The sequence below is a fragment of the Dreissena polymorpha genome, chromosome 8 (assembly GCF_020536995.1).
Source record: "Dreissena polymorpha isolate Duluth1 chromosome 8, UMN_Dpol_1.0, whole genome shotgun sequence".
Classification (NCBI taxonomy): Eukaryota; Metazoa; Mollusca; class Bivalvia; order Myida; family Dreissenidae; genus Dreissena; species Dreissena polymorpha.
This window is the reverse complement of record NC_068362.1, coordinates 75,418,844-75,443,506: the sequence shown is the minus strand read 5'-3', so window position 1 is coordinate 75,443,506 and position 24,663 is coordinate 75,418,844. Positions and strand designations below refer to the sequence as shown.

General features: G+C 32.8%; 1 protein-coding gene across 1 annotated transcript in view; it reads left to right on the top strand.

Moving 5' to 3' along the window:
* LOC127842494 (5-hydroxytryptamine receptor 4-like) overlaps positions 1 to 23,983 on the top strand; it is a 98,571-nt gene extending 74,588 nt beyond the window's left edge. Inside the window, exon 2 of the mRNA XM_052372029.1 lies at positions 22,029 to 23,983. Within this exon, the coding sequence (XP_052227989.1) occupies positions 22,550 to 23,770 (1,221 nt within the window). The 5' untranslated portion in view covers positions 22,029 to 22,549 and the 3' untranslated portion in view covers positions 23,771 to 23,983. The remainder of the gene's footprint in view (positions 1 to 22,028) is intronic.
* Positions 23,984 to 24,663: the final 680 nt, after the last annotated feature.

Below are 24,663 nucleotides of genomic sequence, written 5' to 3'. Positions count from 1 at the left end.
TGTCGTCCCAGATTAGCTTGTTCAGTCCGCACAGGCTAATTTGGGACGACACTTTCCGCCTAAACTTGATTTTCGGTAAGGAGGGACTTCCTTGAAACTAAAAATACCATAAAAGCGGAAAGTGTCCTCCCTGATTAGCCTGTGCGGACTGCACAGGCTAATCTGGGACGACACTTTACGAACATGCATTAAGCCTCGTTTTCTCAGAACAAAGCTTAATAGATCAGTGACTTCAAGTGTCTTGAATTGTATAAGACAAGGTATTTGATGCACTTCTGCAATGATTATTACTAGTTGCAAATGCAACAAATATTGATGAAACTTCAAATATCTCCTCAGTTACACAACATGCGGTATTATTTCGTCAGTTTTACTATTTTACTATACTAGTTCACTGAGTTCAAATAACAATAAATACCATGACAGCGCAAGACCCGGGAATAACTTTGGCGATATATGTGGTAAAATAGTGTTAGCAATAGCTGAACAAATAAATGTATTGCTACGTTGGTGTGGCTGGTTTCTCCTACCTATTTTGACGACCTGCCAAAGAACATTATGTTCTCTTTGTAATGGCAGCGCAATAAGTTGTAAATATGTTAATGTATGTTGTTAGAAAGGTAATTAACATATGAAACAGTTAAACACTGTTATTACCGTATCTTATTGACTTTGGCATGCATAGTTAAAACGTTTTGGCATATTCTTGGTAGTAATTATCGTTTATTACAAAAGCGTTAAGTTGTTTTTCATGTGATTCTAACAAGTGAGCACAGCATACCACGAATTCGAAGGGTCGTGATGTCACGTTTTCGATGACTTGTTTTGTTTCGTTTTACGCCGTAAAAGATACGTTGTTCAACGTCGTCTTTACATCCCTTTATAAGGCACCTTATCCGATGTTTTTTAATATTCGCACCATTCCTAAAATGCGCTTGCAATAATGATCTTTAAAGTAACATAAATGCTCAAAATCAACGGATATTTCGCAAAATATTTCGTAAAATAATGTTCCATAACATAAGCCGCGTTCCTTATAGCAATTGCTACTATATTAACGCTAGATGTGATATGGTAACACAGATTTATCGAGAAACAAAATGGTCGCTTTGATTTTTTGTGGAACAATATATTCCATTTTATTTTCCCGTAACGATATCTATTCATACGACATACGAACACTAACATGGTACATGAACATGTGTTAAGTATATTCTCCCAAAAAGAGAACATTTTTATCTAGTTGAATCTCTGTTACCAGACCACAGCTAGCGTTGATATTTTGGCTATTGCTATACGGAAAATTGATTGTTGATGTACTAACTTTAATTTTCGAAATATTGTACGAAATATTCGGTGGATTTTAGAGTTTTTGGGCTTTTAAAAATAGTATTAGAAAAATGAAACTTGCATCTAATTGAATTGAAAAATTATATAAATGTATGACATGATCACAATAGTTTTTGTATAAGTATGCAAGAGATCCTCGTGAATCTCTTTCAAAACCATTTATTCATACCGTGCGAATGTGGTGACGGCAAACACTATATTCAACTAAGGAACATTTGTCCAAGGGTTTTTGTCTCGTGAAGCAAAAGAAAACTCAACTAAGGAACATTTGTCCAAGGGTTTTTGTCTCGTGAAGCAAACAGCACCAAGTACTAAATACAATGCAATAAAATCGGAGTATCAAATTGTGTGCAATATGCGTACATTGCTACAGACTTTGTGGATTGAAGAACCGCTTACATAGTGTTTCCTTTTCCTACAAGAAACTTGATTAAAAAAATCCAGAACATAAAACGTCAATATTTTTACTGAAATTATTTTGTAACTTTTTATACTTGTCAGTTTAATAACAATCGACTTTTGAAAGTGACGAGCGATAGGTAATTGGTTTCAAATAGAGGTTGTTAAATTGCAATAATGTTATTTATATTGGTGCCATGTCGCGCGCACAAATTATCCTTCAGTATTGCTCGGCTTACCGTAAGCTCGTGCTGAAGCATCTAAGGAACCACTTGGTTTATATTTACACTGCTAAAGTGTGATCAGTCTATCAGCATCAATTTTTAAAGATTATACAAAACTACCATTCACAGCGCAATACAAAAAGTATTGTAGCGCTAGTGCTAAAAGCCTAATACTAATTAGAATAATTATTGTAGGACTCGTGGCAAGAAGCATTACAGATTTCATTCTTGTAATGAAAATCATTAGAGCCCAGTTTGTTTGTTTTTTCAATGAAATTATTTCGTGATACAACGGCTCAGTCATTCAACTTCATAACTTAAAGTGATATTGTGGGCATTTTTCACTGCCGAATTGATCTGAAAAGAATTAACATGTCAAAAGAGTTAGTTAAAATATGATTACTGACCAATTAACTGCATCTCATCTACTCACCAGTTTGTTATAAAAATATATATAATATTCGATATTTTGCATGACTCACCCAGTCCTCTAAGCCGAAATGATCCGTAAAACAAAATAGTGGCTTTGTGTCGTATGATCAAATCTGCACAAAAACTAGATTTAGATTCACATGGTCAATTGAATAATTTCTGTCGTCAGTTGTCAAAACGAAAGTACGGTTGATATTCAAATGCATTATTCTTCTCTTACCGGGATATTTTTTTAGTATGTTGATGCTGCATAAACAAATTTAAGTGTATATGAAGTGAAAACACCATAAAAACAAGCAAATACGTTGAATTGATATCTCCAGCCAATAAACTTCTGGACACAAACGTTTTGTGGACTGATTGGCAACGCCAACGTGCATCATCCTCTTATCCATATATATACTCATTGATATATACTCATACCAAGTTAATGAAATCCGTCAAAGCACTTCCAAGATATGGCTCCGGACACACACAAAAAGCATTTTTTCAAAATACAAAGGCCCATTACTCTGTTATTATCAAATGGTATACAATGCCATTTGACATGCATCATCCTCTTATCCAAATATGTACTCATACCAAGTTTCAATGAAATCCGTCAAAGCATTTCCAAGATATGGCTCCGGACACAAGCATTTTTTCAAGATACAAAGTGCAATAACTCCGTTATTATAAGATGGTGTACAATGTCATTTGATGTGCATCATCCCTTTATACATACATACATATATATATATATATATATATATATACTCATACCAAGTTTCAGATGGACGGGTGGACGGACAACGCCAAAACAATATCCCTCCGCCTATGGCGGGGGATAATAAACAACGGCTGCGATAGACACATATAAACTGTAAGATGCCCATAATATCACTTTAATAAGTCAAAATGCGTAAGCGGCGCTGAACTGAAGTGTTTTGACGAGGTTTGGAATTCAGTTAAAAGTATTATGCTGTTTTATTATCAACAAATCAAGAAATTAGACTGTTAAAAGAAGATATATACTCGATCTGAAACGCAAACTGTTCTGAGAAAACAACCAAACCTACCAGAACATTATTCGAATATATGCTTTATTGCAAACAGCTCATTTTATTATACTTGCTTGTGTTTCTTTACTTATGGTTTTATTAGGGTCATAAGTAAACTAAATCTTTTAACAACAGATCAGAAAATATATTTTATTTTATTTGTACATAGTACATCATCATATACACATATTATTATATGACAGTTTATAACGTATACCAGTATAATATATAAACACGAATTAATGAACATTTCAAAATAACATAACACAGCATGTAAAAAAGATGATCAGTTTTCGTTAACATTTGTAATTTCGTTTCTAATTTCCAAGCATTCTTCAATATATTTTGCAAATTGAAACAATACAGATTTGTTTTCAGTTTTCAATAGCCCAATACATTTGAGCATCTTTTGACTTAAGATTGGGGTGTTCAACAACAATATTGCAAATGATATACAAGTAACACTACAGACATTTCGAGTAATTAAATTTTCAAAATGTTTATAAATAAAATACTTTCCACTGATGAATACTTTTGAAATACTTTTATCCGTTTAGTAAAAAGAAGATGAAATCATCGCATAAAATGGCATGCAAATTTCCTTGTTTTGTTTAAATCAATAAGTTCCGCGCCATTTGGGTACGTAAAGTTATACAGAGAAATCGTTGTTTCTTTTTCATTCATGAGCACAACGGTGTTATAGCATACTCTGCGCAGTGAGTAATGAATAAGGTCCAATGATAAAATGAAACAAAAATTGAGTATATTCTTGCAGCGGTAGATTAAATGCGGATATGAATCTGCTCATTTTGAAGACTGTGTGCTGTAATTCTATCAAAGTGTGCTATTTGTGAAGCTTATTGATTCGCGACTGCGGCCAACAGTTCAAGCATCAGTGTGAGATTGATCACTTGAAACGATTTTTGTGTAGGGAAGTATCGTGAAACTTTCTTCACTACATACAGTTTAACTTTCTCTTGGATTTAAAAATTAATAACGGATAAAACAGGTACAAAAAATCGTCTCGTATTTTAATACATTTCAATATCCAAGTGTTTTGGATGTGATTTTGTGGGACCTTAACGTTTATGGAAAATCTTTATTTAATTCACATTTAAATTAATTTTAAAAATTTGCAGGTAAGAAATAGTTATATAAGTTATAAAAACGTTCTCATAAACATGCGAATAGAATTTATATCTTTTTACCAATTTTCAAACCAAATGTATGTCTTGCAACTAACTTGTATTTATTTAACAGATCAAATAAATAGTCTTTAATAAAATTAAAAATCGTTTACACGAAAGTAGTAAAAAGAGAAACGCATTTCTTTTTAAGTACGCTTTAATGAAATATGGATTCTTTGTTTGCGTTTACGTTTTTGCCTGGCGTCGTTTTGGGCGAAAAAAACACAAACTAAACAAAATAACTTAAAAAAACATTTGTAACAACGCAATATTGTGAGTGTAATTTTTAACTGTATTCATGGAGTATGTCAATGGTGGTAAATAGTAGCTAACTACGTATATTATTGCTTGCATTTTTGTGAGGCGTGATCAGTTATGTTTGCTAACATTTTCTATGAGTGACATTGCTTCTCGAATGGTTATTGTGACACATGCCAAACAAAGCGTCCAACTTCGTCATAGGCAATGGACTTTAATAAGCAGCATATAGTGTGTAAACAATTTACGTAGTGTTTTTAAATTCTTTTTAAAGTATCTGTTCAGTATTAACATTATGCTGATTCATGTAGATATTTGATACATTTTCAACAAACCTAATTGGAGATCTATATTTAATTTACCATCACATAATTGCAGGCACATAGTCACAATAAGTACATAATATATGATTGTGACAGAGACACACATACGTTCTTGATTTTAAATAACGGAATACTAAGTTTAAGGCAATGAACTCAGTAAAATAATGAAAACAGTATATATTAATTGTACACATACATATGTTTTTTGTGTTAATTTTACGAAATCACAAACATTCCTTCAATACAATGGAGCCATAGCTAAAGTTTACTGTGAAGGGGTATTTTATGTCATAAAGAAATCTTTTTACATCTTAGTAATGACAAGGATTACAAAACAATCGTGTATATTTATGTGTATGTTTCCATTATTAAAACAGTAATAATGTAAGCCAATCATTCTTTAATAAAAAACAGATTCATCGTAAACACTGCAGATAATAGTTACAGATGCGAACACAAATAACAAGCACACATGATTACCGATAATGTTGTGTTATTAGTGTTAGCGCTTTGTATTTCGGTGTCACCATTTCCTCATAACAGCTTATGCGATGAATTATTATGACGATGTGAATTGATTTAATATTGAATTCAATACAATTTTTTACAGAGTTCCATTGATAAAACATTACATGGAAAACAATATCGAACTCCTAAACAGTTAGTTGCTCTACAAAGAGCGTCTCCGTATTACAGATTGTGCAGTTTGATGGCTGAGATGGTGTCGATCCGTAGTTATTGTTTCCATTTTGAATGTAGTAAAATACGTCTCGAATCGTTCATGTTGATTTATTACGCTATTCCGAATACTAGGTCTTTGTAAAAGCGATTTATCTATCTCCGTTGAGAATCTAAATTGAAAGAATGGATTTGGTGCTGAATAAAAGAGGCCTGAACTAACAACATATGAACCCTTATTGATCAGAGCAAGTTTAATTACTATGCGACTTTCGTTAACTAAATTTCAACTGACAGTATGATTGGGAATGAAATGTGATTTGCTTCTTTTTTTTGTTCTGTTTCACATTGTTCTAAAGAATCAACTGACAGAATACGTTGACTTCTATCTTGGTTAAATGTTTATTCGGAGGTAGCGGTGGACCTTCAAGTAAACAATTGCTACCGATTTACAACTGATCCTTTCTGTTAAAAAGATTAGATAGTTACGATTTAAGTTCTTTCTATGAGGTTCCTTTTATTTCTGTTTCGGCATAAAATCCCATAGCTGCTTTGAACAATTGGATTCTGCGATTCTATTCGTCAACATTGTATTACTGGTAAAATAAATCGAAAGCTGTCTTTAGTCTGGACAGTAATGTGCAACATTCATGACATTGTAACGAGTTTAATACTTTTAGATAACACTGTCATCAATTAAGTGTCAGACATATTAATACCGAAACATTGATAAAGCAGAAGGTCGAGTTATATAATGTTAAAATTGCCCTTAGCCTTCGTATAATAAGCGCATGAATGACGGTTAACATGTCTTTTATTTACACCTATTGAACAAATTCTTTAAACAACCTTCAGAATTACGCCCAGGCTTGAGCTTAACTCATCATTTTACGCGATAGCTTAAATATTATGAACAGATTCATATAATTTATATTATACAAATGCCCCGTTCAGTTTTTTTCATAAACAAAAACTCAAATAAATAATTGTAGACACATTATTATATGGTTTGTGGTTTCTGATAAACGAGTTGAACCACTCTTATATGATTTTTTTAATGCAGCCATTATTTGATTCGACACAAGGTCAAATTCATATGCCACTGTAAGTTGTGAATTTCAATTTATTCAGTTTCCTTTTTCATGAGTCGCGATATGCCGGTGATAAACATGTTCGCCTTGCAATAATCATATTTGCAAATATTATAAGAAAGTTTAAACTGTCTGTTAATTAAATTGAACAGATTTATATGTATTACATGAATACACAAACAGAGGAATACAGGCGGATATGAATCGTCCGCTGTTGAAGAGAAGAATTTGTAATTCTCTCCCCGGACCCTACCGCCTACCCCCCCTCCCCCGAGCTTACCCCATGGGTTCCAGATTGTTAAATGTACACCTATTGTGTATGGTTTGACTTTTCAACAACGAATATTTACACAAATACACAGTTTTATAAAATACCCTTCTTATAGGTTTTACACAAGGCATGAAACACACTATATGCCTATTGCTGAAAGATTGTGGAACACGGGACGTGACCGTTTTGCTTTCTCGCTACATGTCTGTGTTTTGCTGCCATTCTTTGTCGACCGAATGCTCGGTAGTAAAACGCAATATCATCGGCCAAAACAATGCTGGCTATTAGAACAACCAACCAGACGGCGCGTTATAAAATTAAAATGGTGTACATGTGTCGACGAAACACCGAATGACATGTAGCAAGAAAGTCGAAGTTAATTGAATATTAAAGTTATAAGCCGAACAGGCGATCGTTAAGTTGTGTAATCAAGTTGCTTTTAATGTCATCTACGAATCCAGTTGCATTTGTTCGGCAACTGCATGAAAACGTGTGTTCTCGATGAAAACGGTCCCGTTCCGTGTTCCACAATCTTTTAGCAATAGGCATATAGTGGGTTTCATACATTGTGTATATATTATACTTATAGGAGGGGTATTTTTTCAAACTGTGTATTTGTGTCATTATTAGTTGTTGAAAAGTCAAACCATACACAAAAGGTGTACATTTAACAATCTTGAACCCCTGGGGCAAGCTCGAGGGAGGGGGGGGCAGTAGGGTTCGTTGGGGACAAATTTATGATACTGCTGCCTGTGAATGATCCGCAACTTCGGCCAACATTTCAATCATCAACGTGCAATTGATGACTAGAGTAGCTGGCATAGAAATATAGCGACTTGAACTTTCTACACTACATGTCGGATTAAAACGGCATAAACAACTCATATTTTAATACAATTAAAACTCCAAGTGCTTTTTGTTCGATGCTATTTTAATGAAACATTGTAAAACCTTAAATTTTAATGGAAACCTTAATTGAATTTGCCTGCAAACAACTTTAACACATTCTTTAGATAAGAAGTAGCAGTTTGTTTTCGTTAAAAGATTGGGTTTTTTTGCTTGATCGGTAACGAGAATAAAAGTATTTTATATGTATTCAATCTTAATTATATCTTGCTATTTACTCTTGTAAATATCCAAATATAAGCACGTAAATTGTTAAGATGATAATAATTAAATTAGTTTTCATTAAATATTTTGTGTTTGTTTTTGTGTATTTTGTTCGGCTTGAGTTTTTACCGTTTGCAATAGTCACGTACTGCTGAAACCGGCGTAAAAACAAGCTAAGCAAAAACCACACAAAACAAACGTTAAAATGCAATATTATTATTTGTTTACACGACACATTCACCATATACATGGATTATTGAACATGATGAAGTTTTGTGTTTTATTAATACGCTGATGATATCAAAACAATCACACCTACACTATGTCAGATTTATATCAATGGCATAAATTTCTTTTACACACATTTTTAACGATGACATTCACTTAGTAAAGAATTGTTCGGGTAACAGTTATGGCCAATTTAATATGGGTTTTTTACAAATCCTTAGAAAAAAAGTGACTTTAAGTAGCTAACTAGGTCTATTATTTCTTGCAAAAACATGAATTTGAAATATTGGCAGGTATGTTTTTTCTGATGTGTGTTGCTTGGTAAATAATATTTATTACAAATGTATGCCACTGAATATTTATCCATGCCAAATAAAACATTATTGACAATGGACTTTAATAATCAGCTTATAGTGCGTCAGTAGTTTAGGTAATGTTTACGTAATGTATATGAAACATTACATAACTGTGTTATTCGAAATCGTTGGGTTAATTTGCACAAAATAATACATATCACATGTTTTCAAAAGACTGAAATGAATACATCGAATGTCGTAAAATGTGTAATGTGTGCGTCTTTATACAGACATTGTTTTTCCCAATTTGTTTCGGAGCATTACAAAGATAACAATACAGAACTGCAAAAGAAATCCGCTTTTCTATTTGTTAAATGCGGAAACAGATTTTACAATATATATAAGGACAAACATTTACATCCATTCATGTTATATTTTTTTATAGGCTTTATTCTATGGAACAATATAATAACCTATATCAAAAAAGTTAAAAGTATCGCCCATGTACATGTAGTTGCATGCAATTAAATTTTAGAGTAAATATCGAACAACTTATAAACCATCAAAATTAAATATACAATCAGTACGTTGTTTAAATAAAAAAATACAGTTCTTGTGCAAGTCTAAAGAAATGATCGTATCGGTATGATTGAATAAGAACAAGGGTAGGGTAAGTATTTAAATGATTGGAAATATGTATCTAAATTACCATTTCATTTATCAATAGGTACACACACTTTATTTGACTAACAGAAAACTAAGAAATTATTCATGCTATGAACCCGGTAACATAACGAAAAAGAATTTCATAAGAGTTCACGCACATGTTTTAATTATTCATTATAACCCCCCCTTCCCAAATAGGGCCATAGTAACTTATGGACAGATTTATTGAGTTTTGAATTAAAGCTAAAATGGTTAGCCACATTATATTTGTGTTTTTTGTATTGTTTTCCTGTCACAAGGGTATTTCGATATCTTGATTATGACTACAGTTACAAAACAAACCTGTTGATTTATGTTTATATTCCATTATAAAATAGTTTATCGAGTAAGATACACTTTTTAAATAAAAAAAAATGTATCATAAATAATCTGCAGATAACCGTTATAGATGCGCACACAGATAGCAAGCATTAATGACTACCAATAAAGTTGTGTCTTCAGTGTCTTCTATTTATCGGTGTCATCATTTTCATTTGACAACAAATTAGGTTCATTATTAATTCATTGTAAACGGACTCCATATTGAATGCAATAATATTTATTTATAGCAGTGCATTGATCGGAATTTGCATTGAACACTAGAAAGAACTCTTTAATGTTCAGTCGCACTACAAAGAGTTCTTAACATTTTCCTGATTGTTTGCTACTTTTTGGAATTTATTTTAGATGTGTTCATGTATGCTCATTTTGTGTGTTAATCTAATTTCTTGAATACGCATAACTCTCTTTATGGCTTCATTGTATTCCATTCTTACTTTTTTATTATGCAAGTTAGTACGCAAACAATTATTTGTAAGCAAAATATTCCCAGGGTATTAACGTTTTCTTAGCATAGCCTAAACATTTGTGGAACACATTTTCGGGTCATGTTCACAGCATTAAATCAACTTTGTAAGTAAGCTTTCATTACTCTCTTTACACACCTAAAATTTCTGTATATGTATCAGATTCAAATTTCTTGGATACTGAACAATTCGATGCTCTGTTAAAGTAAGCCTCACAATCCATCATGATCAACTTAACAGCTTGATAACTATTCACGTATTAACATTCGTTTCAATATTTGACTCCTCCGTTATGTTTCTTGTTACCTATGGTGAAGAGACACGTTTACATCAAATTGAATGTCGAAATAATACTTTGATTAATATAGTCTTTCATATTGCCAAATCATGCAGGTTGGATATATTGTCTTGGACGAAATGCTTTCTGAAATTCTTATATATTGTGCGCGTTTCTATTCAGTAATTAAACGCATAAGCACAGTTTCTCGTCGTTCATTATTACACTCTTTCCTTCCAAGTTTTGTTCGATATTCTTCAAATGAAATTATAGTATTACAAAGCAAAATGATTTGTAGATTGTATTTCTCTTATAATGAACAGTTATTGTCACGGTGTTAAAGTGGTGTTTTCGTCGTATTTTCACACATCTTTACTAGTTCTTTCTGAGAATGCGTCATGTACCACCGACTATCATGTTACAGCAGCAGCAGTAGCAGTAGTAGTAGTAGTAGTAGAGTAGTAGTAGTAGTAGTAGTAGTAGTAGTAGTAGTAGTAGAAGTAGTAGTGGTAGTAGAAGTAGTGGTAGTAGAAGAAGTAGTAACAGTAGTAGCAGAGTAGTAGTAGTAGTAGTAGTAGTAGTAGTAGTAGTAGTAGTAGTAGTAGTAGTAGTAGTAGTAGTAGTAGTAGTAGTAGTAGTAGTAGTAGTGGTAGTAGTAGTAGTAGTAGTAGTAGTAGCAGTTGTTGTTGTTGTTTTTGTTGTTTTTGTTGTAGATGCACATACCATACACAAATACAAATACATGACTTTTGAAATATTCATAAAGCTTGAATATAAATAACGACGAATCACAATTGATATTGATTTGTTCACATCCGATTGATAGATGTGTTGTATCTGTTGAGTCGCTGTAGATCTTATTGAAAGAGACTAGTGTCTTTTAGTTTTTTCCACATTCGGACATACATTATAAAGTGATTGATCGGCTGTCCAAATATAGCAAAGAGGAAAACAATCTGAAACGCTATACCGGTGTTCCTTTTGTAATCAGCCTTTGGTGCTTAAAAAGATCTTGTTTTCATACGAATGCCTAGACACTCGCAATCGACATTTCTGGAAAATATCCACTCGGTTCTCTCCGACAAGAACATAACTTAATAGCTAATTGATATGGGCCAAATCCTATCAAACTACCTTGACGGTACAATGTTTATGTTGTTCAGTATATGTTTTCACATATATTTACTTACATATAACAGCATTTTGTAAATGTTTTCTTTCTGGTAGATATATGTTACTGGTTTGGAGCATACACATTTCAACAAATGGTAACACGTCTTTATATCTGCTTTATTGACGACGAGTTGCCGAGAAGTTTCAGCTTCAATATAGCACCGCCAGACAAGTTGATCTGCTAACTATTTGTACATATAACACGACTATTCACTTAATCAATTAATTTGCTGTTGTGTAATCTTCACTTCGTTGGAAAAGTATTATATATTCACTAAACTATAAACATTGCATATTTCCAAATCCACGTTCCATGCATCTTGGAACACATAAAGAGATAAAGAGATGCCAATTTACAACAATATTTATTAACTGAATGTTATTAGCTCATCGAAGTGGAATTAATTTTTACCACAAATGTGTATTTCTGAACATGACATTTATATTTCTAAAAACTATTATTTAGCGGATTAAATGTTTACCAATACTATATATATATATACCCGGTTGCATTTAAGGTCTACTGAAATATTACTATACTCTTTAACAATCTATACGCGAGGCATATAATTGTCATTTAAACGCCGCGTTGATTTTCAACACATTAACAATAACTTTTTAACTAATACTTGAATCTTTAAACTTGTGTCTAACAGCAGCCCATTGGAAGTCTTTGAATTATCTCCTCTGATTATTTGCATTAATAGACATTTTGACACAATTAAACAATCATTTATTACAGTATCATAACTTGCATATTTCAGCAATTTATTGTTATTGGAAGTGTATTCCCGCTGTTAATACGAACGATGAAACAATAGAAGCATTGTGTGATCTAAATATTTTAATCAAATGATGGACGGAACTAATAACCAGTACGTTCAACAAATAATGGTAACATGACTTACACTTCAAACGTCCTTTATGCCATTAATAAATACTAATTTCAATGTAAACGTCCAAATGCTCAAATTCCTGTGCGTAATCTATGTTATCGACTCGATTTTCTGATTTGAGGAAAACATTAATACTATGTATTTATCGTTTTTAAAATCATGAAACATAGTATTTTTTTTATGAAATATGAAGTTTACTTTTTTCAACAAAATAGTGGAAAAAGCGTGCTTTTAATTAGTGTTTCGTTCAAGTGTTGTTATTTTTGTTTATTTTTAAATATTACATTTGTATGTTGAACAGTTTAACGTGTTGAATAATCTCCATACATATTAAATACATGTTAATTTCAGACATAATACGTGTCATAGAATATGCTTTAACTATAAAACTTATATCCGCTGTGTTGTTGTGATTTTCAGCATAAATGTTGTTTTCATATAGCTGGAGACAGTGCAAGGATAACGTATCCAATATTGCGTGTCCTTCAGTGCGCTAATTAGGCTATTACCATGCTCTAGTCTTGATCATCGAATCGGTACGTTTATGTGACATGCCGTGATGGTTAAGGGACTCGGTAACGTGCACGAAATCCATCATTTTGCTTTGGGTTTTATAAGAGTTATTTCGTGCTCGAGCATTTTGAATATTCACGTGGTTTATATTGGCATAAGGGATTCAATTTCTGTCAGTAACGAAAGCAGACTTTATTATGGGCAACAAGTAAATAATTGTGTCATGACTGTTTCGTCGTTGTGATAACAAACTATCGTGGACTTCACTCGAACCTTACAAAAGCTTTAGAGAATCTTGATGAATGCTAAATACATTCTTTATTACGAATATTATATGAGCTGCATACACAAACCATATCGAAATGGATCATGCGCATAGAAAAATACATTGGCAAAATATGAATACGCGGCGAATTTCCGCTAATTGCATAATTTCTTTCCAATGCCAGGCTGATTCAGGTGTTTACTAAAGAATACTATTTTCTTAAAGCTTTCTTTCTACTGCTTAAACCATTGTGTTTATATGTATTCTGATATTTTCAGAAGTTATCCCATGCTGTGTTTTTAATTATCATCTTGATATTAACGGAATGCCTAACAGACTTGTAGATAATTTTTGATGCTGTCGGGCAACAAAGCATGTATGTATTTGTTCCTAGTGTAGTTGGTTGGCTCTTGTAAATGTTCAATATTAGAACTAGGCAGTAAGTGAAAGAACACCCCACGTTCTTCGTTATTTTCTACAGTGTGCTTGCGAATATATTGGTGTTAGTCTTCGTTAATTGTGAATCTGCAATGGTTGGTCAAAGTTCCTTAGTAGGCCTGTTATTTGTGGACTAGACGCAGTTGATCGAACATAATCGGGCATCGTTAAAACAATTGTTTACGTGTTTCATAGAGATATAACTATTTGCCTGGACAATAACGCAATTATGTTCTGTGGAGCAAATATTGTTGCAGGAGATATAATGAGATTATGACGAAAGCCAGAGCCTGTGGTTTTTCAGAAAGGTAAATGGCTAATGTTTTCCATATGTAACATGTTTATCACTTGTAAATGGCTAATGTTTTCCATATGTAACATGTTTATCACTTGTAACTATTAAAAAGAATAAAAGCTTTATAAAAATTATAAACTTACGTGATAATAAATAGTTAAGGATATTCGTCAAATTGCAAATGGTGTTCAAAACATATAGTGTCATTTTAAGTTCGTGTACTTGCTTACAAATCTGGTTCTATAAATTAGAAGAAAGCATTACTTGTAGAATTACTTGTATTCAATAATTGTTAATGTGCTTAGAATAGCGCAAATAATTGTAAACATGTCCATGTGGGTTTAAATATAAATGAACCACAAAACATAGTGTATATATAGGAACATATAATATTGTATTTTTGTTAAGTTAAATAAACAGTCAGCATTAAAATTGTCTGTTTTTATGTGTGTGTTTGTTATGATTGTACGATTTTCTCTCGAATAAAACAATTTATGTTCTTCTCTAAAATAGACCATGCAAATATATGTTATGATCAATATAGAACTATACACCAAACACACGTGGAATTCTTTTATCGGATTAAATACCTTTAGCAGGTTAGATTACAAAATGGGAAGTAGTATTTATCTAATTTATTGTAATTCTTAAAGTTGGTTGATGATTAATTGTTTTTGGCTAATATTTATGACAAACTTGCAATTTTTAACGTGATAAATATAGGGGTATACGAGTGATAAATACAGATAAAGTGATAAGTAGAATAGTTCATATATTTCTACGTGCGCGTTCGTGATTCAAGATTCAATGATACCATTCGTTATTTTATATATTGCAAATAAATTTACAATAATTTGAATTATATGTTGATTACATACATTGCCCAGTTTAAGTGTTTTTTTTTATAAAAAATGAACTATTTTACTGAAGTTATAGAGGAGTTTTTGACATCAATATTTTACGGTATTTGTGTTTTTACATGTAATAGCCATATAGCTTGGCATATATTTGTTATACGCCATCAAACACGCTTTTTGCGAACGCCTCAACCTTTGATACGTGATTCTTAAAGCCTCTCACTGCGTAATGACCATATGGTATTGAATGTTCATCACGAGAACAAACGAAGTGTGTAGCAAGGTTAGTGTTTGATATGTGCTATAAAGATATAGCAGATACAGCAATTATAGTATGAGCTTGAATGAGATCGTTCACTTATTTCACGGCAGTTAGTGTACCAACTGGTTTTCCGGTACTAAGTTACTTACCCTACTTGAAGAGATGAATAGGAACAACTGCCGTCGAAAGGATTTATTACCTTTGCCCATACACGTTATGTAGCCGGGCCTGAACTCGAACCTGCGATGATTGGCTTTGTATTCCAGCGTTCTGCTAACTGAGCAAACGTTAACCTACTCTATATTAGCTCGTACAAAAATCTGTCGTAATGTTAAAATTATATTAAATTTAATTTTATCTGATCGTACATTATTAACATTTTATGTTTAAAAATCGTTATTCAGCATATTAAACACCGTTTAAAAATTGGCAAAGCTATTATATTAAAGAGGACGTTTAGTGAAAAAGTGTCGTACCAATACTGTTTAAACGCGTGTACGAAAAGCTATTTAGAGGTTGTCATCTGACTGAAATGATGTATTTGAAATATGTATATAACATTTCACGACTGTTTTACTTTCAATAACCCATTAAATTATCTTTTTTTGCCTTAACCGGTATTTTTATTTGTATAAGAATGTCTGTATATATTTTTGACGATAATGTCGTTATGATATAATAGTTGGCTTTCTTTCTTAGTGTATTGTTAATTTTATATATTGCGAATTACACTATGGATTTGTTTATCCATTTCAAAATGCCATCACATCTCAATGCCCGTCTCTGTATTGCGTACGAGCGCAGAAGCTACACGATACATTGACGATATTTATTATCCCGCTAATGTTATTATTCGATTTATTCAAACGGTAATACGCAAGAAGCCCAATAATGGCGTCGGCTCGGTTGATGTCATGACGTATAAAGACGTCTGTAGAATTAGATTATCCACCATTTAAGGAACTAGCATATACAATTGCATATCAACAGTTTAGTGTATATTCGAGAAGTGGCACGTATATTCTTATCGTTTATATTTTTTCATATTGGTGGCTTTTCTGATTTTTTTCTAATGTTTTTCCTTTTACGTTTAATCTGTGTAAAACAAATATATACATAGTATCTACTCGCTTTAGGCATTTTTGTCGAATAAACAAATGTGCAAATCCTTCGTATTATTTTTTAACAATACACGAGTGTATCACAACGGCAGTTGCAGTTATTTTATTGTGATGACTAATTAATATGCATGAGAACTAAATGTAAGGTTAGAATATTATACATCAACAGATGACGAGCTCAGTTTAAGTCGAACAGACAAACGTGTAGAGTAGTCAACCTATCAAGATCTAATAACTAACTTATCAACGGTCCATTTTCGACAGTCACATACTAGCTTCTCTATGCTTCTAATCAGGTTGACCACCAATATCAACATTCCGTTTGCACCTTTGGATTGATACGTGTGTAAATATCCAACATTTGCTTGACATGGAATTGAGATAATTAAGTTAAGTGATTATGAGTTATTTTTAGATAAAAGAGTGAAAAGCTCAGGTTGCTTTGACTTTTTACTGACCTAGCCTTGTCATTAATGTCATGTTTGCCGTGTGATAATCGCTGAATTAATAGTGTCCGAGTGAAAAACAACGTAAACACTCACAACATTTATTGAACATATCATTTATCAGATACACTATTAATGTGAATGTTGCTCATAAGGTGCCAAGGAATCTGCAAAAAGTGGTAAGTAATTTAAATATTATTTCAGGGTTACGTTGAACCAGAAAATGACTATCAATTATGGTGGTTTCTGTGCGATTTCATTAACACTTATTGAGTTTTTGATATCTTATCAATATGTATTATCTGAAGTGTGCAAAGCACAAGTATAGAGTAATTGATTGTGTTTTCTTGTAAGTTTGATTACATTATGAAATTTTTCAATTAGGTCGTTTGAAAACAATACGGCTTAATATTCACCGTATACAACTGTCAACTCTATATCAATATAATACAATTCATTTTAGTTACTTTATTACACGAACATTTTAATGTATACTATATTAATGTATGGTGTTTGAAGCCGATTATACAGTTTTGATATGATGGCTTTATGTCATAGTATGTTCAGAAAAAAGGATATTTCATACGCTGGATCAATGTAGATGAGGGCTTGATATTGTTCCATTGACGATGTCGAGTATATATGTCTCGAGCTAACTGTTCATATGTGTAAACTTTCACTGAATGAACCGCATAATCTTCCCCGCAGAAGGTTAGACGTATTTTCTTTAAAACAATCAATAAAGTTTCACGTGCATGCATTGATTATAGATGATCAAAGTATAAAAACGTTATATTATTCCTTCTATTGTATATAACGTGCGCTTCGGGTTGGTTGATTTTATTTTATTCCATACTATTATATATAATGCTTATTTAAGAAACTGTTTTTTGTGTACATCGAACATAATTATGATTGTAACTCTATTTTTGCTAACAAATATACTTCACGCCGTGAAGTAGTGGATCAGTGCGTCCGCCAAGCGATCTGGAGGTCACGGGTTCGAATCCAGTAGGGCGTTTTTAAGATTTCCCCTAAAGACACCAAGCCCTGGTTGTAGTACCATGAAACGGACGCGAGAGCGTTTCAAATAAGAATTTGTCTTAAGATGTAATCGAGCTTAAATAAACAGGTTCAAATTAAACTTATACTTTTATATTTATATGCATAGTGTGCGGAGAAAATATTTATAACATGAAGTGTATTAAAGTGTACGTAAATAAATATTATGAAATACTGTATATGTATACTTAAAAGAACTCGAAAACAACCCATTTTTGCAGTGTTGATTTTATCGCACCGGCTGTAGAGAACTAGTACTTTGCTTCAGTCTGTTTAAATCTGTATAATAGGCGGTATCGACACTGATCGACACTTGCTTATATACTTCATGAATTTAAAATATAAAATAGTTATATGGTTATCTCTCTATCCGCGAAAACAAATGTTATTTCAATCGACAATTCGAATTGGGAAAAGTACGCTTTGTGGTTGCGGAATATTAGATACATAGTTGGCAAAGATCAAGACTGATCTTCTTTCTTTGATCTTATTCGGGAGTCAATTAAACTCAAAACAATAACAGAAAGTATTACCTATATCTTCAGGTACATGTGCTAAGCATTATCGTTTTCAAAGTACTAGTATGTGTTAAAAGAATATTTTGACGGCAGTACTGATATGATTGCTGTTGTTTTCATACATTTGTTTTCAAGTATTTTTTGACAATGCTTTATTATACTCATACTATGAAACTATCACATCTTCAGTTTTTAAAGATAATGGGAGCCGTAAGTAGCAACTTTGCAATGCAGGACTTATATATGTTTAACAATACATTTTTAATCTAGATTTTACAGAAGTAGTGACAATCTATGTAAACTATTGACTTATGTTATTATGTAAGCTTTTAACTGCATGCGCAACTAAATGGCATTAATCAAATCCGAATTTGTTTTCATGTATACGGGACTTTACACGAAAGGAGATGAAATTCTTTACTGCACAATGTATTTACAATATGCTTGTCTCTTGCAATAAATCACGCACCGACGGTGTGGTAATAATGTTCCTTCTTCAAGCAGGAGATAAACAAATCCCTTTCTTTGCCAGCAATTCCAAATGCATGGCATACCAAATCAAAACGGCTGTCGTTTTTATTGTCTCACCTCAACTTGACGAGGATTTTGTTGCGCTGGCGGTAATTAACACTGGCAAATATTTTCTTAAACGCGTTTTGATTGCATGCTGGTTGTATCGTGTTTCCTCTTTGATCTTTGTTTCCATCGCATGACGAATTTAAGAAACCTCACTCTTTTGTAAACAATGGTAACCGTTAATGCTAGAAGTACCCATCGGTTATTGAGACTGTAAAAGACTCGTTTTGTGTGTAGATTATGAGCAATAGTTCGGTTGAATAAAAATTCATTTTCCTCTCTGTGCGCTTGTTATTTAACACGTACGAAACGCTCAATCATAACTGCGCTGCGGGTAAATGCTTAAAGACACAAGCATTAAACTGCAACTTGAAAATGTCCCTTTGTTGTAATTTTTAGGTTTATTTCATAGATATTTCCCACAATATGTGTCAAATATCCTACGCAGTGTTTTTGTGTGTAAATATTTGTATGGCATCAATGTATTTTTTAAAATTGTAAACCTATTTTTAATGTTATTGCATAGTGATTGTAAGGTTGTTGTTTTTTTTTGCAAAATTTCTGTTTAAGATAACTTATTTTGATATGGAACATTGTTACATTTCTTTTCTGAATCAAATGATATATAAGATGACGGATCACAGTGACGATTATCTTAAACTGAATATATGTTTTTCAACACATTTGATCGCTTCTCTATATTATACCGAATATTCATTCGTGCCATTATCTAAAATTGATATTTTTTACTTTAGTGAGTTATGGCGTTCCAGCTTAGATGCAAGCTTTCTTTTGAATCATATATATCACAATTAATTTTGACAAAAAGCAAAAATGTTATGCATTCCAGAACAACTCGCTGACGCCTATGGCTGTAGCAATGGGTAGAAATACTTACTGCCATATAGCATACATACATGAATTCAGTGTTTACAATGTACCGGGGAGTATTTATATGTACGTTCTTATTTTAAGTCTTACTCAGTTATACGATCAAACAAGCTGTTGTTTTCAATTTACTTGTTTAGCTTGTTATATAACATTTCATCGAAAAATAGACAAAACCTGCTCGACATGTATAATAGAAATATGAACTCGTAGTTACTAGTCATACATTCTTTATGTTTGCTAATTTTCACCATCGGGTCATCTTGAAAAACATAATAAAACATATGCATGGTTCAGCACTCGGTATGCATACGTTACATAAAAAAATATGAACATACTCTTCATTGATATAAGCTTTTAGTTGTTTTGGGTTATTCTTACCTTGATGTAATGTTACAATGATAATACAAAACCTCCGTGTTTCAAATCCTATACACTATATATGACCTCTTTGAAAGAATGTTCATTGTGATATGTTATGAGGCTCTTTACTGGCATTAGGACTAGTTGTCTTACATGTGGGTGGTTATTTAGAGCGCTTCGATGGGCTAGCTATGCTAACTTACACAAATAGCGCGACGTTATTTTTGTGAACTTACTTCTTTAACATGAGCAACTCTCGCTTACTAACAAAATTCCTGACGATGTTCAATACATTATGCCAAGATATGGACATACGTGTCATATTGTCGTCGGATAAACAATGAACAACTTTCACATATGGCCAAAATATAAAATGAAAAATAAAATGAAAAAATCTAAAACCATAACAGCTAACAATAATAAATATAATATAATAAAAAAGCAAAGTTTATTACAAATTGCTTGGAGTTTTTTGTTCTGCTGTATACCACGAATTTCGAAGTCACAAACTACACATGATCAGTAATAGTTATCTGATAAAGTATAGAAATTTTTTCATTTCGATTAGTTTTTGTTAACGCCCAATGAAGTAAATAATTCGATTTCTGAACTTTCTTATTTAATACGGAACGGTTGTTCCATACGTAAAATGATAGATGAGCGTAACAATTGTTTAATATTTGCACACACAGACCTTCGAACCGTTAATGCGAAAATACCCTTTCCTTTACGGATCAGTGAATCTTTAAAATTTTTAAAATAAAATATATTTTGTTTTAAACTATAGTAACAAACAACTATTTTTTGGCAACAATATGATCATGTTATTCAGTTGATTAAGTTTTGAGAATATAATAACAGTTAAGTGACTATTTAGAAAAAAGTGTCCTGTGTAGTACTTTCAGTAGTTTATATCACTGGACACGTCGCAAGTGTTGTTATATGTCCATCTTTATGACCTGTGAAAATACATCTGAAAAGCTGTTTGTCACTTGATCACATGTCATAAATAATAAACATATACTTAGGTTTCGCTTTTGTTGGCTCGGCTGAAGTCGCACTCCATTTTGTATAAATAATAATTAAAGGGGCCGTCAACCGCGATTGACGAAAAAAGAAAAGTTCTAAAATACCGTATTTTTTACAAGTATTAGTTTATATTGATTTAAGTGTCACGTATGGTATATTACATTACTTGTAAAAAATCATATTTTCAGTATTTTCGGGAATAGAATGTCGCGATGTACTTTCGATGTCATAGTTGACATAGGTGACATAACAATATACACACTATAAATAACGCAAGTAGATTGATCATTTTACATATAAATATATACAATTCAGTAAGCATTTACAATTGCATTCCTGTGTTCACCTCGTGACGATGATGATCAGTCTACTTGCGTGATATATAGTTAACTGGTAGTTACCTGGTACCTGTACCCAATAAATTGTATTACCGAATAGACTAAAAATATGAAACTTAACTTTTTTTAAGTAATGTAATATACCAGTCGTGATATTTTAATCAATATAAACTAATAATTGTAAAAAATATACGGTATTTTAGAACTTTTCTTTTTTCGTCAATTGCGATTGACGGTGCCTTTAATCTCAACACGAACACAAAAGTCAATGTCCGGGTCAATAGCATGATCAGTTTTCTGAATCTATTTTCAGGTAGATGTTTCTTATTCTGAACGAGCTTACGGCGGCAATCCCCGGACAATCCTTCCGAAGCCTACTTCCCTTTATTCGTTCTTCAAAAGTTTGACGCCTGGTAGTTGACTTTCCCATTTCGTCACCTCACGCCACACCACAGGCCGATTCAGACAGTTTAAGTTGTCTCCGAGACAAAACATTCACATATGGTGTTGAATCAGTCCACAGTGGAAAAAATGGAGCACATGTGTCGGAAATTAACAGACGCGTTTTCATCTTTCACCTTTCGATAATCATTATATAATATCATTATCTGTGTTTTAAAAACGGACAAAGTTACTATACCAGTGCAATCAAAATGAAATGGAAAACACTCGTTACTCTTGTAGATTTAGAAGTTTTTTGGGGAACCTTTATATAACGTTAATATCTCTGTAATGGTCCGGTTTATCGGAAGTTTATGCAAATGTAACGCGTGTACTATGAAAAACTATTCCTAAAGATATACATCTGTTGATAGAAAAAGATATCGTGGTACGATGGCAACAATTGTGTACAACAGGTCAGACGTGGTCGGCGATATAACGTTTATGAGACCAAGTTCAACGTCTTCTTTTGACGCGAGCGTCACATCGGTACCGTCTGACCGCTGCATGGAACTTCTCAACAGTTCGTCAGGACCCCCACCGATGTACGAGCCAATAGAGCGCTATATAATATCAGCCGTTTTGTTCCTCTTTCCATGTTTGACTATGTTGGGAAACGTCATGGTTATCGTAGCCGTGTTAACACATAAACGTTTGCAGACCGTGACTAACGCTTTCGTTGTCTCGCTCGCTATTGCTGATATTATGGTTGCCATATTAGTGATGCCTTTCGGAATTTATCAACAGTTCAATAATAAAAACTGGCAATTAGGTCGTACGTGGTGTCTTATTACGACCAGTTTTGACGTCATGTTCACTACAACGTCTATTTTTAATCTGTCATGTTTAGCCATAGACCGCTATCTCGCCATATGTCGGCCATTTACTCACGAACTATTAACTCGTCGTAAGGTGATATTAATGCTATCATTTTGTTGGAGTGTGCCTATATTAATTTCATTCGTGCCTATATTGTTACAATGGAATCATATTGGAATAGAAGAGTACGTAAACTGTGCGTTCCCGCCGGAAGATACGTCCCACTGCGCTTTTGTCGTCAACAAAGGATTTGCGCTTATATGCTCTTCCATAGCTTTCTACATTCCGACTGTTTTCATTGTGATATGCAACGTCCATATATTTCGAACCGCCAGAATGCAGGCGAAGCAGATCAGAATGTTGGAACTATCCGCGCATAAACACCATCGGAAGGGGAGGTTAAAGCACGAAACCAAAGCCGCCAAGACGGTCGGAATCATCATGGGATGCTTCTTTATCTGCTGGTTTCCCTTTTTCATCATGAACATAATCGATCCGTTCATTGGCTACAAAATCCCATATAATATGTGGGCCGTAGCTCTTTGGCTAGGTTACATCAATTCCATGTTAAATCCGTTCCTATATTACAATTTCAACAGGCATTACAAGATGGCGTTCAGACGCCTACTGTCATGCAAAGTGTGCCGTGGCATCAGCGAGTACCAGGATGACGTCGTTCCCAGTACGCTATACACGGACATGTCCCATTCGGCTTCCGCCAATTCTCACTCGAACCTGCACAACGGACGCCATTCCATACCACACAACCACAAGAATAACAACGTCGACTTGTAACGCACATAAGAGGAAATTGCACGTTACCTGATTTTGTCTCTAACAGCAGAAGAATAGGACCCAGTTGCTGAAAACTTTAAAAGTGACACAAATGGTGTAACATCGATAATAGATCATCTATATTTAACCACGATTTTACTAAATTAAAATTATATTCTTAATGTTTGAATTGAACGATCCCATTTTTGTTTAAATAAAAATAAAAAATAAGTTCTAGGCACGCTCAACATACCTATACTTAAATCAAAGTTTCGATAAGATCATAAGTACTATTTTTTTACAACAACGTACGAACCAGAATAACATTTTTCCTCTTTTAGACTGCTAGTGTTTAAGTTCTACTGACATGAATTTAAGTTATTCTTGTTAGTTATTGCATACATAATTTATTTCAATTTTTATAACTGTACACAAGACTTCATGCACGAACCCCCTCAAACTCGTTTGTCTAGCTTTTAAAATTAGAGTTACATCTTTTCATAAAAAGCATTCACAATCTAGAACATGAACAAATACACTGTTTGTACATAGATTAACTCAGAGAACAGAGTGTGTATTTTAAAATATTTTGCACAAAATTAATTACGGTTTTCTTGCAAGAGTCAACATATTGTTAGGCCACACGAATTCAATTGCTGTAGACATAAAGCATATGTTATAATTGATTATTCTAAATTTTACCATGAAACGGCAAATAAAGCTTTAACATTTAGTTTATTAATTGAAGACATGAATAAAATACAATGGAAAAACATTATGATTATCGAATAAATTATAGTTGTTTGCATATGCTGTTTAGTTATATAAATATAAAGATGAGAGGATGAACAATTCATTTTCATAACAACGTGATTAAAATGTTATTTGGAAATTAACTTAATTAAGTAAATGAG